Here is a 15572-nt window from a genome sequence, read left to right as displayed (position 1 = left end):
ATCACCTAAGCGTGCGTCAACAAGCAAACCAAGAGTGAGCGCATGCAACACTTTAGCATTCGCACACCGTGAACGAACCTTCTCTCAGGCTTGTCATACTTGCATGCGGAGTTGACAACTTTCATTATCAAGAGAGAATTTCTCAATCATGAGGATATCCCATCAAGAAAATGTGTTGAATAAAGATAACTATTGGTGCGGCCATATTGCTCCTTGCGGTCTGGTAAGAGTAGAGTAGGGAGAATGATGTGTAGATCAATTGCCACAGGTAACGGGTGAAAGTATATGTACTTAAGCACTGCATTCTAGCAGAAGTATATCATAGCCAGCATTCACAAACAGAATGATAGTTGCATATGCCTTCCTCGACACACGAACATAATATCAGTTCTCCAGACCTGCTATACGTTTTTGTGATTGTTATGGTAATTTCATAGAACAGGGCGTTTTTGTCAAATATCTTGTGCAGTTGGTGGATATTTCATCAAAAATCCAACGCTGAAGCGTCCTGGTGAGGATCAAATGTTGTAATCCAGGATCAAGCAAAATCGTATTGGAAACACATTAATTATGATAAGGCGATACACCTCATTCCAGAATAGCATATTCGACGACAAGCGTGAGGTCAATCACACCAAGCTGTGAGTTTTGTCTGTATTAGTCATTATTTGCCCACGATACTTTCATTGGATCCGATATTATCAACTCCCTCTACCCCAAAGAGTAGCAGTGTTGTTGATATCATTGATCTCTCTTCACCCTTCTACAGTGCGCACCCGATGCTAAGCATCAATTCCTGCTCCATCACAATTGCATACCATATCTTTCATCAATAAATATGGACAAACCTCTGATTTGAGCTCATAGAGGCTCTGATTATAATTTTTCTGGGCTACTCGGAACGGTACACGAATTGTACCGGAGTTTTTCCAGAAGAAAATATTCATGGTTACCAAATAAATTGGCATTTTTTTATATATAAAACATTTGAGGGCCTTTACCTCACTCTATTCCCTGGGTTTACACAATTGTTTGACGTGCAACTATGTCTGTTGTCCTGATGTCGACCCTCAATCCGTCGAATTTTCTCTCCTTGATAAAGACACTTTTTAACAGCATTTTCGCTGCGATATACATCTCGGGAATGTACGGATTTAATTGGTCTAAAATCTTCTGGAAATGGTGTCATATTCAAACCAACTCTATCTCAGATTATATGGGTTTACAACACACCAAACCGTGACTTACTTTTAAAAATGGTGGTCTAAGGATTCCATATCCACTCGACTTCTGGTAGTTTATTTAATCTTTGCGATTGACGTTCAAGGCTCATTGATGATTCCAACGATAGGTTTTCACAATCTGGTAATTTTCCTTTCAAAGAACTTTAAAACCACTGAATAAAAGAACACATCCCAATGCACAGGTGTAACGGGCGGGAAACAACCCCTATCTCATTGTGTGGTGATGTTTGACAAGGGCACCGGTGCAGGGGATCATTGCGCCGACAATGTAGATAGGCTGGTTAGATCTTTGTTTGATACGACGTAAACTACCAATACTGATTGGTTCTGGTTTACTACGTGTGAGACTGAGATATATCGTAAAGCGAAGCTTTACACTTTTTTAAACCTACCAACGTTTTGGTAGCGAGCGCAGGAAAAACCGTAACAAGCACACGCTACCCGAGAAATCCCGAAAGACATGGACCTAACAGCATCGCCCGCACCTCCTGGACACTACGACAATATCTGGAACCCATGGAACCCTGGACGAGCTCCGACACCAAACCCGGACTGGCACAAGAACTACGAGAGCGAACACGGCGAGTCGGAAGGATTTGGGGACGATGAGGATGAGGAGAGGAGTGAGAAAGGGGTCGAAGGAGTGGAGGACGATGATGAGGAAATAATCGCGGATTTGGATACACGGTTGGACCCAGTATGGGAATTGCACAGTGTTATCCTGTTCAATAGACAGAAGGAAATCAAAGAGAAGGCCGTGGAAGTAGTGGAGGATGCCTTCTTACATGCTGACATGCCTATCAAAAGGAAGTCCGAGGACTACATGCAAATGGTAGTGAAAATCGCCACCAAATTCGCTCGTAAGTACCACGAGATAAGACTTGAGAAGGAAAGTCATCGTGAACGCACACCGATGGGTAAGGTATTCGATTCGGCGAGTTTATCATCGCGATCCGGAAACTCCAACAAGAAATCAAGCACCAAAGGGACCGTGTCACCAAAATTCGACATACATCCCAACATCACGATGCGACCCAACCCAGTGCCCCGAGTGAATAACTGGGCGGATCGCGTGGCGTACCAGAAGATGCGAAACCAGATGCTTGCCCAAAAAGGAGAATCGTATATTGAAGATCAAGGCGTTATATTTGAGGGCCATATCGCCAAGGAAGCGCCACCACATGCAAGCACAATACCAAATGTCAACAATAAGCCCACTAAGGTAATACAATCCAAGGCTAGCGAGAAGTTACCCAATCAAGAAGTTACAACCCACAAGGGAGGATACAAGCGAGGATTTTCGATGCCACTTTCGACTATAGAGAATATCGACACCCCAGGACAACCAAAAGCGAAGATTGAACATAAACGAGCTATGGAAAATCGGCTGATCCGTATCATCGACGAGAACCTGGGTGCACGGATGGAATTGCCAACAGGCGTTAAGTTGAATTTGAAGTTGGACACAAATGAAAAATTTGGTGGCTCAGCGAAGTTTTCAACTTTAGAAAACTGGCTTTTGGCAATATGCCATAGTTTCGCAATCCGGCAGCTGGGAGGAAACGATATGGATACAATGAGGACGAAATTAATCGGCGAATTCCTCAAAGGAGAGGCACACAACTTTTATAGTCGGCATGTCGCAAGCCCGCAACGATCGAAGATCAAATGGACATTCAAAGAAGTGATACTGGGCCTGTATGAACACTTTGTGCACCCATCATCCATGCAAGACGCACGAGAAGGGTTCAAAAAGGCGAAGTATAACCATGTTAAGGGAATTCAAGCATTTTACAATTCGTTAATGGAATTTGCACAAAACATGTACGACTGGCCGGACAAATATACGATACTGGAGAAGTTCATGGACGGAATACCCGAGGATATGAAAATACACCTACTCAAAGATATCGGGTTATCCCCAGAAATGAACTCAATCACGGAGTTTGTAGGGTATGCCATAAGATACGAGAAACGAGTCAAGACATTGACATATTATCAAAAGAAAGACACACTCGGACATAATGAAAATATTCGCAACCCAAACATTGTAAGACGTGGTTTGCGTGTATGATCAGGTAATAAAATAATGGTGCTGCGATCGGCACTGAGTGAGGAAGCCGCGGTGAAGACAACGGACAAGCCACTTGAGCAGGCCAATCGCGAGCAACCAAAGGCATCTAAGGACACCAAAACGGACAATCGTGCGCAGACAAGTGGGAATAATCGTAGAGGACCTAATGTTGTCAAGTGCTACAATTGTGGTAAAGAAGGCCACATGGCACGCGAATGCCCGATCCCACGCGAAAAACGATTGCACCTAAAGGCGGCGAGGACAGCAATACCGGACGATAATGACGCCGACGTATCTGGATCTGAGGAGCTTGAAGAAAATATGGATATCGATGGTATGGACACACGATCGCAAGCGAGTGAATACACTGAAGTTGAGATGGTAGGGTCCGAGTGGTACGAGAACGACGAGTATAGCGAAGGAGATCACGTTGCAGCCATGCGCGTACGAGCGATTCACAAGATATTCAATTGTGACAGTGACGGCGATGACTCTTGTCCAGAGCTCGACCCTATATCAGATTCGGATGACGAAGATCCTTACCAAAATAAAAGGGCGATGGCACTATACCCAGAGCTTGAGCGCATAGAGAACAATGAAGACGACCCCGAGGTGGCGAACGGGGATGCGGTGTTCATGACAGCTATGACTGACATACCAGAGAAGGATGCAAAATCATTGAACGGCATCAAAATGCGCAAGGTGAAGATACGTACCATACGCAAATGTCGTATGCGACCACAGGTGAAGCCCGAGCATAAGCTATGCCTAGCAACATTCACAAACATTGCGGGGATGGATGCATGGACTTTGTGGGATTCTGGGAGTACGACAACAGGAATCACGCCTTCATTTGCTCAAATAGCCGACATATCGGTGGACACACTTTTGGACCCGCATATACTCCAATTGGGAACAACGGGTAGTTGCTCTGTGATAAAATACGGCGCTGACGTACAGGTCGTGATTGGGAATAAGACCACTACTACATATGTTGACGTTGCAAACTTCGACCGATACGACATGATAATGGGCACCCCATTCATGCACGAGCACAAAGTTGTACTAGACTTCAATAAGTTGGTCGTCCGGGTGAATGGAGAAGAAATACCAGCAATCAAAGTGTCACGCCCGGACGCGGACAGCAGGCTTTGTCGACAACGAGCTACGGAGGGACAAAAGGAGCAACTGGACTGACGGATACCAGAGCAACCTGGGGTTGGGAAGCAGGTGTCCATGGAGGAGGTGGCAGATGAAGAGCCACAGACTGGGGAAGAGCTTGAGCGCAGAAGACCCCAGATTGCTCTGTGAAGTGGAGGATAAGCGGGACACGAACGAGTGCGAAGTAATGATCAACGAGGTGGCATATAAGTCCGAGACAAAGGGTAGAGATGGCAGTAGCGACTCACCTGGGTAAAAAATACCACCCGGCAAGACACCTGCAGGGGATACTGCGATAACAGCAAAACACAGGCATGTTAAGAAAAATATGGGCGTCGATAACAGTTTACTATGCGAGCCCACGTCATCAGCTGTCAAACTGGAAGACCTAGTGACAGACCAGATGGAGGAGGATATTATGAATGATGAGGCTCAGACTGATGAGCAGCCAACAAAGACAGTTTGGCGTTTTTGGGACACGCCAGTCCCACCACCGGATTTGGGATGGACCTTTGACCCAAGGATGCCCCGCGAGTGGAATGAAATGGTGTGCTCACTGAGAAACCACCAGTGGGGGGCAGTAGAGAAATTTAATGAGACTTACCGATTGCCCAGTGCGGATGAAATATCAGCACCTTCTGAATTTAATAATCGCCTGAGACTTCCCCAATCGAAGGCAATGTTGAGGCTTCGTTACATCGACGACTCGGCATCACGACTGCAAAAGATAGCAACTGAGAGTGATGCAGCGGCCAGGCTATGTCGGATGGAGACACGCAAAGGTGTGAAAGGGAAGGCTAAAGCCAATAACTTTCACAATGATGACATCCCACGCCTACGACAACAGTGGCACAATGCCTATCAGGATATTGTACAAGGAACCAGGAATGAGTTACCACCATTCCGGGAGGTGAATCATGAGATACACCTCATCGATGAGAACAAGAGATATATGTATCATTTACCTAGATGTCCACTTGCGCTGAGAGGGCAATTCTATGACAAACTCAACAGATATCTTGACGCTGGCTGGTGGGAGGCCCGTGCAGTATCACAAGCAGCACCACTGATGTGCATTCCGAAGAAAGATGGGAAATTGCGAACGGTGGTGGACGCTCGACAGCGCAACGACAATACCGTGAAGGATGTGACACCGCTCCCCGATCAGGATGTCATACGCGAAGACGTTGCGAGGGCGAGATACAGGTCAAAAATTGACTTAGCAGACGCTTACGAGCAGGTGCGGATTCGACTGCAAGACGTACCAAAAACAGCATTTGCCACCATTGCGGGGACGTATGTTAGCAATGTGGTCCAACAGGGTGACTGCAACGCGCCCGCTACGTTTCAGAGACTGATGACGAGCATATTCCGAGACGCAATTGGACGGTTCATGCACGTATATTTAGATGACATATTCATATTTACGGATTCGATTGAGGAACATGAACGAGCGCTCAAATTTATTTTTGACAAGCTACGAGAAAATAAACTATACCTGAAGTGGTCGAAGTGCGAATTGTATGCGGAACGCGTGGATTGTTTGGGACACATTATCGATGGAAAGGGCATCCACCCTGATGCAGACAAGCTGGCACGCATACGCGAATGGCGTACGCCTAGAAATTACAATGATATTCAGAGATTTGTGGGGTTAATCAATTACGTGGCAAACTTCTTACCCAATATAACAGCATACACAGGACCGTTACTGGCTATGACACAGAACGGGGCCCCATTCTTCTGGCGACCCTTGCATCAACGATGCTTCGATATGATAAAACGGATATGCTGCAAGACACCTATCATACGGCCTATTGACCCACGACGTGACGAACCCATATGGCTTATATGTGATGCATCTAAGACTGGTGTGGGAGCGATGTATGGACAAGGCGAAGATTGGATGAATTGCCGCCCGGCTGGATTTATGTCCAAGAAGTTCACGAGCGCTCAGCAGCATTATGCGGTCCATGAACTTGAGACTATTGCTATCCTCGAGGCATTGATTAAGTGGGAAGACAAACTAGTCGGACACAGAATCCATATAATAACCGACCACAAGGCATTGGAGTTCTTCAAAACACAGGTGAACTTGTCCCACCGACAGCGGCGGTGGACCGAGTATATGTCTCGGTTTGATTTTGACATTACGTATATCAAGGGTGAATTCAACAAGGTGGCGGATTGTCTGTCCCGGTACTTTGAAAGCGATACCAGTGCGGACGTTCATGCGGCTCATGATTATGTATCCGCCGATGCGCGTATTGACCCCAAAGGGGAAGATTTGTCAAAGGAGAGATTTAGGGAGATGACAGACCACGTTGTGGAGTTGAGAGCGTTGCGTGCAGTAGAGCTACGACGCAGTCAGCGTTTGCGGGAACGTGCTGAGGATCGAGCTTTGGAGGCTGAGATATTGGCCATACCCGACCCGATACGCGCTAAAGATATTGTGGGCAACGATGATGGCGGGCATGCAGAGCTGGAAGAAATACGACTAGCGGATGCGTTGTTGTCAACGGCGGACGCATACCCACCGCCCTCGTGGATGGACACTATGATTGATTGGATCGTGCAGGGATACAGGGAGGACTCACTGTTTGCAGAAATTGTGGCCAACCCGTCGCAATACCGAGCGTTTACAGTGACGGATGGAGGGGTGATTACCCATAAGAATTTTTGTGGGGATGAGGTAACCTGCATCCCTCGCGATAGGACATTGATTACGGACCTCATAACAGACGCACACGTAACCCTCGGCCACTTTAGCGACCAACGGACGACTGAATACATCCGGAGATGGTATTGGTGGCCACAGATGGCAAAAGATGTACGCGAGTTCTGTAAGATGTGCGAATCGTGTCAAACTGCAAAAGGGTCGAACAAAAAACCAGCTGGCAAGATCCACAGCCTACCAGTGCCAACCAAGCCTTGGGACTCGATTGGGATGGACTTTGTGGGGCCTTTCCCCGAGTCTAATGGCTACAATTACCTATGGGTGATAATATGTCGGATGACTAGTATGGTGCATTTGATTCCGGTACACACCAGTACTACAGCAAGCCAACTGTCATGGATATACATGCGGGAGATTGTGAGGTTGCACGGTCTGCCTAGTTCAATTGTCAGTGACAGAGACTCGAAGTTTACTGCTAAGTGGTGGCAAGAATTGCATAAAATACTGGGTGCAAAGCTGCTTATGTCGACGTCGTTCCATCCGCAAACTGACGGCCAAACGGAACGTGCCAATCGGAGCATTGGACAGATATTCAGGACGGTTATCCGTCATGATCAGAAGGATTGGGTCTCTAAGGTGGACATGACCAAGTTTGCAATCAACGCGAGCGTGTCGGAAACAACAAGATACGCACCTTTTGAACTGAACGGCGGATACATGCCTTCAATGATCAGGGAAATCCGTGCCGATAATGCTGTATCGCGTGGCATTACAGACTTCGCGAGTATAGCATTGCAGAACCTTGCCGAAGCCCACGATGCGATTATAGAAGCTAGAGTCTTGCAGGCTAAACGGGCCAATACAAAGCGCAGTGAGGACCCCGTCATTGCTGAAGGGTCACTGGTATACCTGTCCATGAAGAACTTGAACTTACCAAAGAATCGTGCACAGAAATTGTGTCCTAGATTTGTGGGCCCATACCGTATACTAAAAGCGTGCCCGGAACGGTCCACCTACACGCTCGAGTTGCCTGCCGCGTTAGTGAAGCGACGAATCCACCCCACATTCCACGTGTCGCTACTACGACCCTACTTTGCGTCGAGTGATGCGCTATTCCCAAATAGGGCACACCCTGAACCATACGATTTTGGTGCGGGCGACAAGCAGGAGTGGTTTGTTGACAAAATCGTGGGCCATCGATGGACCGACCCGAAGAATGTGGAATTGGAAGTTCGGTGGAGTCTTGGGGATACGACATGGGAGCCCCTGGCTCATTGTAAAGACCTCGCTGCCCTGGATAGATACCTGGCGCTCAAGGGCGTACGGCGGCCGTCGCAATTACCTAAAAGGCCTTGATGCATGCTTGGCCTTCCAAGGGGGAGGAGGCTAAAGGACTAATACAGCAATCAACCATGCAATAGCAACGTTAAGCGAAATGAGCAATATTGACGGTATTACCTAGTTGGGAAATCACGAACATGGATGACCTAATGCGGAAGTCACCGGCGGAGATACAACTCACTGAGGAAATTTTTGGACGCACACCCTAGCAGTTGATCACTACCCCAATACTATACACAACAACGATAATCTATACTAGGATAATCAACTTAATACAATGTCAACACACGACGACCACCACCACCGCGAAGGAGCTACCGCAGACCTTGTAGACATACCAGTGGAACTGAAACGGCAGCTGGTGCGCATCGGAATTGACGTCGACCGTGTAGTGGCGAGGATAAAAGCGGGCGACCTGCCCCTGATCAAGGAAGTACTTGCACATGTAAACAAACTCCAAGCCAAAGTTGACCGTATCCGAGCCAGCAACTCAGTCATTGAGAAGGAAATATCATCGAACAAGCGTGCGCTTGAGGACAGCGAGGACGAGGGTACAATCCAGAACAAAAAGCGCGTCAACACCGCAGGAAACACAGGACGTGATCTGAACGCCTCTCGCTGGGCCAACAAGGACGTGGAGATGACCGGAAAGGAACAACCAGCTAAGGAACGAATGGTTGCGGGGATACGCACGCCCCACAAGTTATTGCCTGGCCCAAGGATTGTGGTTGACCCGACACCACCCGACGCATCAGGCAATAATACAGATGGCGGGCACAAGAACGCGAAGGAGGACGACCACTCGGACGATGAGTATGACCACCGTCGGGGCCGTTGGAGGTCGCCTTTGGAGATAAAGACGAGGGTGGCCAACAGAGAGAAGCTGGCACGCTCGGGAGCACGGGCAAACATGGAAGTAGTGGGACGGATTCCTGACCTATTCGGCGTAGTGGTAAGTCCACATCATACGCCCCAACAAAACAATTACATGTATGGGATGACAAACGTGAACGCATATGTCTCGATACAAACCAACACGGTGTACGTACGCTCGACCGCCGTAAACGCTGAAAGCTGGGAGCATACCAACGCTACTAGTTTCCGCCCAAGCCCACAGCATACGCTCTACAATCTTGTGCCTCGGGGATTTCCAAGAAACCCACTGGAAGTCGAACACCTTGTGGACATCACTCAAAATACAGGCAATGCGCGAGGGTATGCGTCGTGGATTCGAATTGAGGCCCATGACCTACTGGAGGAGTTCAGGAATATTGCCTTAGCGGTGACACCCAGCAATCGAGACCGGGCAATGTCGCACGCCCTAACATACAAGCGCACGGCGTATGTCCCGGACCTCACTGATAAACACTGGACACACGCACCAATGCCAATCGAAGCAAAGAAGATGCACGGCCTGGTGGAGGACGTAAGGAACGAGACGGTGAAAATACCACCGCCTGAGCGATTGCTGGAAATCGAGGGATTTGCGAAATACATCCTGTACTACGCAAGACCGGGTAGTATCAATATGCTTGTTGGAATTATAATGGATCGGTTTCTGCGCCTTGACCGTCGATCCGTGTTTGGAGGAGGATTGCTGAGGATTATACGCCCCGTGGACCGTGGTGCTCATAGCGCGTTCACGAGGCAGTATGTCATCCTGGTGGCGCATAGCAATCGCTACCGCGAGGCCATAGCGCGTTACAATCAAGAGAACCCGAACGCGACATTCAAGGTGCAGCGAGGCCCACCGTTTAAGGTCATACGGTCCAGCGCGGATGAGCACTCTGCGCGTAATCTCACGGTAGACGATGTAATCAATGTGCTCCTAGAAAACGGCATACCACCCGAATGGGTCGATCATGCGTACAACTTTGGTTACCAATACATGAACCAGAAGTACCACGCAACGGCGATGGATGACGACCTGTGGGCAGAGGCCGACACCGAGCAATTGCGCAGAATAATGGAATTTGGTGAGCCGAAAGGAATACCTGAATGGTCGGGATGGAGATACCCATCCGAGGACGACCGCATACGTGTGAAACTCATCATGGAATGTGAGGCAGCGATGAAACCGCCCATCATCAGCCTCAGACACACTGCTTGGTTGCAAGCCGGAATGGAACCAACCGCACTATACCTCAAAGAACGCCCGCAGGCCATAGTCGAAGCATACCGTTCATTGACGGCGTCTAACGCGCAACACGCAAACCCTATATTGCATGCAAAAGCGCAGGGGGCGCAAGGATTACAGGCTGCTGACGCCGCTAATGCGGCTCTCGCTGAAATGACTCAAGGGCTCAATCTACAGGACCAGAAACATGAAATGCTTGACTATGGATCGGGGGACGACGAGGTCGATGACAAAACTACCGACGCGAACATGTCAGCCGAGGAGTAGGGTACTGGTTAGATCCCGGTACGCGATCTGAAGGGGGGGTGTGTAACGGGCGGGAAACAACCCCTATCTCATTGTGTGGTGATGTTTGACAAGGGCACCGGTGCAGGGGATCATTGCGCCGACAATGTAGATAGGCTGGTTAGATCTTTGTTTGATACGACGTAAACTACCAATACTGATTGGTTCTGGTTTACTACGTGTGAGACTGAGATATATCGTAAAGCAAAGCTTTACAACAGGGCTGTATCCACTCTTCATGCCATTACGGGAGGAGTGGGGTTTGCAGAAGTGTTGGACAAGTCAAGTTCAGATCCTTTGAGCCTTGAAGCCAATGGACTACCGTGGTAAGAGCACGAGCTCAACATCCATGTCTTTCGTACTAGTTTATAACCAACGCAATTCCAGGACGCTTGTGGTCAGTTGTATAAGACGCCTGATCAGTTTGAACTGCACTAACTCCGCCTGCTCCAGTGCGCATTGTACCTGATAGTGAGTCACAACCTATACCTCATTAATGTATGCTACCGCCATGAAATATTGATGTATAGTTACTTCTTACAGACTGTCAGCAACGCCATCGTTAGAGGGTAATATATTTAAAATAGTCACAGTCTTGACATTAACACATATTTTGGCTATTGTAGATTCTATTGCTTGAGAATTTGGAGACGTAGGTCTATTTATCTTGTTCCTAATCTTTTAATATTTAATATTATACATGTAGTAAGCAACAATAATGCCATTCTAACTGGTATCGCAGTAAGCATCTTCAATCCCTACTTACTAATGACCCAATTATTACCGCGGATATTAATATGCATCATACGCCTCTCTCTAAGGTGATAACCAGTGCCGGAACACTGGCAAGCGCTGTCTGTGCGTACTTCATCATTCCAATATACATTTCTTTTTCTAATCGCAGAATGTATCTCTAGACTTCACCGTAAAACTGTGCGATTCTTTCTTGAACCGTATACAGTGCAACATCTTACCATTATATATTTTCATAAATTTACTCTTAGCGTCAGCGATTTTGGCAGCTTTGAATTCACCACTCGTGTATGTTCCACCATTCAATTTTAGGTTCTCCCTAAATTACCCTTAATGAGACCAACCCCAGGCGCCTGTATACGCCACCGTCACATGTGTTTTTGCCACAGACACCACCATAGCCTGCATTTTATGCGTGCTGTTATGGAAAAGACGATCTCGGGCAACTGTGAGACGGTACGTACCTCAGAATGCTGACCAACAACCGTCCTTGACCTTTTAACAGAACATCCTCAATGATCAAGACATTAATGGTGTATACTGTGACCACTGGGCTTCTAACCAGTCTTGTAGCCCTTGTTTTACTAATAGTGGTAAGCGCGTGGTATATATCCCTCCTCGGTCCGGAATCTGCGTGGCTGAAGTGCACCGCGACAGGCAGTAGCACTTCCAAAATCACCAGCATATCTTTCCGTACCTAACTGGCTTGAAAACGGTATATCTGTCATTTTTTTCAGAGTCTTGTCCATTTTCTAACTGTTACCACTGGGGCATAGTGTACGTCAGTGCCCTGTTAGCCACTCTCAACCGTCGTGACGAGATCAAGAAGGAAGCAATGCCAATGACAGGCGTCATCACTTTGCCACTGGAATCTCTAGGGACAAATGCTACCAGTGAACAGGGAATAGTTGTAATGGGATCAGAGGATACAGGCACTTCATACAAATCTTGAAGAGTTTCCAAGTTTCTACCAAGAGGTGTTCTCAAATTAAATTGTACTTGTTCAATCTAAGTACACCTGAATGAAGGCACATATTAGGCAACTAAACCGTGTCCCACCCTCGCCTGCATCCAGAAAACTACAGTAGTCATCGAGATCAACAGAAGTGTCAATTGTCTGGTGGTCGAGTTCATTATCAAGCAGAATGTGGGATGGAAATTTAGCTGTTATGGTTAGCACACAATCGCTTAATATATGCCATCAGGAATTCGGGGAAAGTATGATATGATCAATATAAGCACTGTAAGTAGGGGTAATGTGGTATATGTGGTCTCGGGGTGGTATAATATTATACCATGCCTTAAACTGAACTGCGAAAAATGATAATTTGATGGTATATGGTATCTTGTGGTATAATGTTGATATAATTCTGACATGATGCTACAGGAAGAAATATAGTTATACCTCATTATAGTATCCATATCTTAGAATATATAACATATACCACTAGATTTACATTATACCTTCAGCTAGCTTACCATAACTGATGCCCGTTATCTGGCGTTTTACTGGTTGGTTGACAGATAGCACGTGATTGAAAAATCAGATGACCAGATTAAAAAAATGACATTTCGAGCGAGCAACTACTGGTCGATTACAAGATAAGAAGAATTAAGTTGAGAAAGTAGTTGAAGCGGTAGCACGAGAAGCTTCTAGAAGTGAATAAGAAGCATTTGTAGATGCTTCCGTTCTGTCAATAGCAGCGCCGACACCATTGGGAAAAACCATGCTAATAGAATATATTAAGCTAAAATAGAAAATTATCATAGAACCTTGTACCTATTCCACCATCGCAGAAGATCCTCGGATTCTGGTGTTGATTCCCGGAAATAGTCCACGATGAAATCATAGAGTGCATGGAAGTTGAAGTTATTGTATTTCGAGGTCCAAAACAAAGCATCTGTAAGGTTGAAGCCTGTCTATATTGAAATTTAAGATGCTGTGAATGCGAAAGACAAAAGAAGTAAACATACCATGATAACAGTATAGGCAATGCTATGGGCTGTAACACTGGTCATTCCTATCAAGCGGGCAACATTTGTTTTAGTCGATTTGGTTGATGGAGCGTAGGCTCGATTTCGAATAGGAGGTCCGCCATTAGGATTTTTGATAATGGCTTCGGCTGATCCTGGTGAGGTAAAAATATAGCACCATACCTAGACGGACTAATATAAGAATTAGAAAGAAACAAAAGTAGATTACATACCTTGACCAAGATCAGACTTCGTAAAAACAAATGCTCAACTCTACCATTAGGCGGCAGCTCATATCCATCAGGATACAAAAACCAAAGATAATAATTGACAAAAATCGGGAATTTCGGATCCATAATATTACCCGCACGGATACGTGTGCAAACACTAATCGATAATCTTAGATAGAGTACAAGAAAAAAATAAGCAACTTACCTGGGGTCATCCCAGTTGTAATGAATCGGACAAAGATATTTACCGGTTATGTCATTCTGCACACCACGTCCAGTCCGTTCTTTTGTAAACAAAACCTCAGGGCGGTGCTCGGCATTGAGGAAGTCTCTAAAGAATTCCTTAATGTGGTTGCAATCGTCTGAGCGGGCTGCATTTCCACCCTGATCAATCTGTAGAAAAATGACATTTAGTCATTCACATTTCATCAAATAATCACATACCTTGTGTAGATATTCCCTTATCTCTTGGCTGCTGGCATCTCCGTCTATCATCATTTGAAGCCTTGGAATGTATTCTAAGAGCTTATTGAAGCTAGAAACATTACGATCGAAGCTAGACTCAAAAGAGAATATAAGTATTAACAATATAAACAAAAAAGAAACATACTTTCGTTTGGTGTCAACATCCCTAAACTTTGCCGAAGCCATACCATTCCTTTCTAAATAATCATCGTTCCAGTCTCGATACAGTTCTTGTGCGCTCACATAAAGGCTGACAGCCTTTCGAAAGCATCGCTCGGGGGGCTTTTCCCTAAAAGTTATAATGATGAATGTGACCGCAACAGAAAGTTTGGTTATCAACAAACTTGCCTTGTCTTTGCCTTTTTGGACTTCCGGGACCGCTCTTCATCGCCCATTTCATACTCTTCAATCCGACGCTTATAAAAGGCCAGCTGTGTTTGAAGTGTTGAAGTGTCGGGGGCTGAGATTTCATTCTGAGAAGTGGTGTCGGATGACATGGATAAAGATGACGCATTGGGTTCGAGGTGATGGCCATATCGTGCCTGATAGCCAGGTGTTGAAGCGGTTGTGGGTGCTGGCATCTGAGGCTGGGAATGACTTGGATAGAATGAGTTATCCGAAGTTGGCATACCTAAATCTAAGTAGTAAATCAAGATATATAAGAAATGTGACTTCAAACATACCTCCGCCCAGTGCATGATTGCGCTCATTCTGTGTATACGGAGGCCCACCGTTAAATCCTACTGGATAGGTAGGTGCATTATGGCCATGCTGAGTCACCACATTAGATTGCTCTGGTGTGCCAGTGACATGGCCATGGGACGAAGATCCTTGTGCACCTGGATGAAATGCACTACCAGGTTGGTACGAGTAAGAAGACATATAGAAACGTATTGCATACCTTGGCCTTATTAGAGGGAAAAAAGCATGCACGGCAGAAAAATGAGGCAAAATCAAAAAACGAGCGGATGAAAAGGGGTACAAATGGCTACATTTTGAGGAACGTGGATGCCCTGCATTGCCAACACTGATCAGTGTATGTCCTGGCTAGAATATTCCTGAGCCAGCATTGACAAATGCGAAGAATGCTAGTTGGAAAGTGTGTGGTTGAGAACAAGAGAATGACAGCCTGGAAAACACGAAACAAACAGTGACCGTCACACTAGCACATGATATGCACCTTATAATGTAATTATATGCCTTTTTCAACAGAAATTTAAAGAACGGCGGC

At 46.3% G+C, this 15572-nt stretch overlaps 4 protein-coding genes across 4 annotated transcripts; 3 read left to right on the top strand and 1 right to left on the bottom strand.

Annotated features, from left to right (window-relative positions):
* Window positions 1–1704: 1704 nt before the first annotated feature.
* On the top strand, window positions 1705–4515 carry JR316_0007534 (uncharacterized protein; the record flags this gene model as incomplete). The annotated part of the gene is given in 2 exon segments (XM_047893274.1): window positions 1705–3304; window positions 3323–4515. The coding sequence occupies 2 exon segments, from the start codon at window positions 1705–1707 to the stop codon at window positions 4513–4515; spliced, it is 2793 nt and encodes a 930-aa protein (XP_047748556.1).
* A 4259-nt stretch (window positions 4516–8774) lies between these two features.
* Window positions 8775–10901, top strand: JR316_0007533 (uncharacterized protein; the record flags this gene model as incomplete). The annotated part of the gene is made up of 1 exon (XM_047893273.1): window positions 8775–10901. The coding sequence occupies one exon, from the start codon at window positions 8775–8777 to the stop codon at window positions 10899–10901; it is 2127 nt and encodes a 708-aa protein (XP_047748555.1).
* Window positions 10902–12187: 1286 nt separating this feature from the next.
* On the top strand, window positions 12188–12624 carry JR316_0007532 (uncharacterized protein; the record flags this gene model as incomplete). The annotated part of the gene is made up of 3 exons (XM_047893272.1): window positions 12188–12265; window positions 12330–12387; window positions 12449–12624. The coding sequence occupies 3 exons, from the start codon at window positions 12188–12190 to the stop codon at window positions 12622–12624; spliced, it is 312 nt and encodes a 103-aa protein (XP_047748554.1).
* Window positions 12625–13284: 660 nt separating this feature from the next.
* JR316_0007531 (uncharacterized protein) lies at window positions 13285–15223 on the bottom strand (the record flags this gene model as incomplete). The annotated part of the gene is made up of 9 exons (XM_047893271.1): window positions 13285–13402; window positions 13453–13592; window positions 13647–13829; window positions 13880–14033; window positions 14082–14269; window positions 14321–14432; window positions 14487–14630; window positions 14690–14978; window positions 15025–15223. The coding sequence occupies 9 exons, from the start codon at window positions 15221–15223 to the stop codon at window positions 13285–13287; spliced, it is 1527 nt and encodes a 508-aa protein (XP_047748553.1).
* Window positions 15224–15572: the final 349 nt, after the last annotated feature.

The sequence above is a fragment of the Psilocybe cubensis genome, chromosome 6 (assembly GCF_017499595.1).
Source record: "Psilocybe cubensis strain MGC-MH-2018 chromosome 6, whole genome shotgun sequence".
Lineage (NCBI taxonomy): Eukaryota > Fungi > Basidiomycota > Agaricomycetes > Agaricales > Agrocybaceae > Psilocybe > Psilocybe cubensis.
The sequence above is the reverse complement of the archived record's forward strand: the minus strand, read 5'-3'. Positions and strand labels throughout refer to the sequence as shown.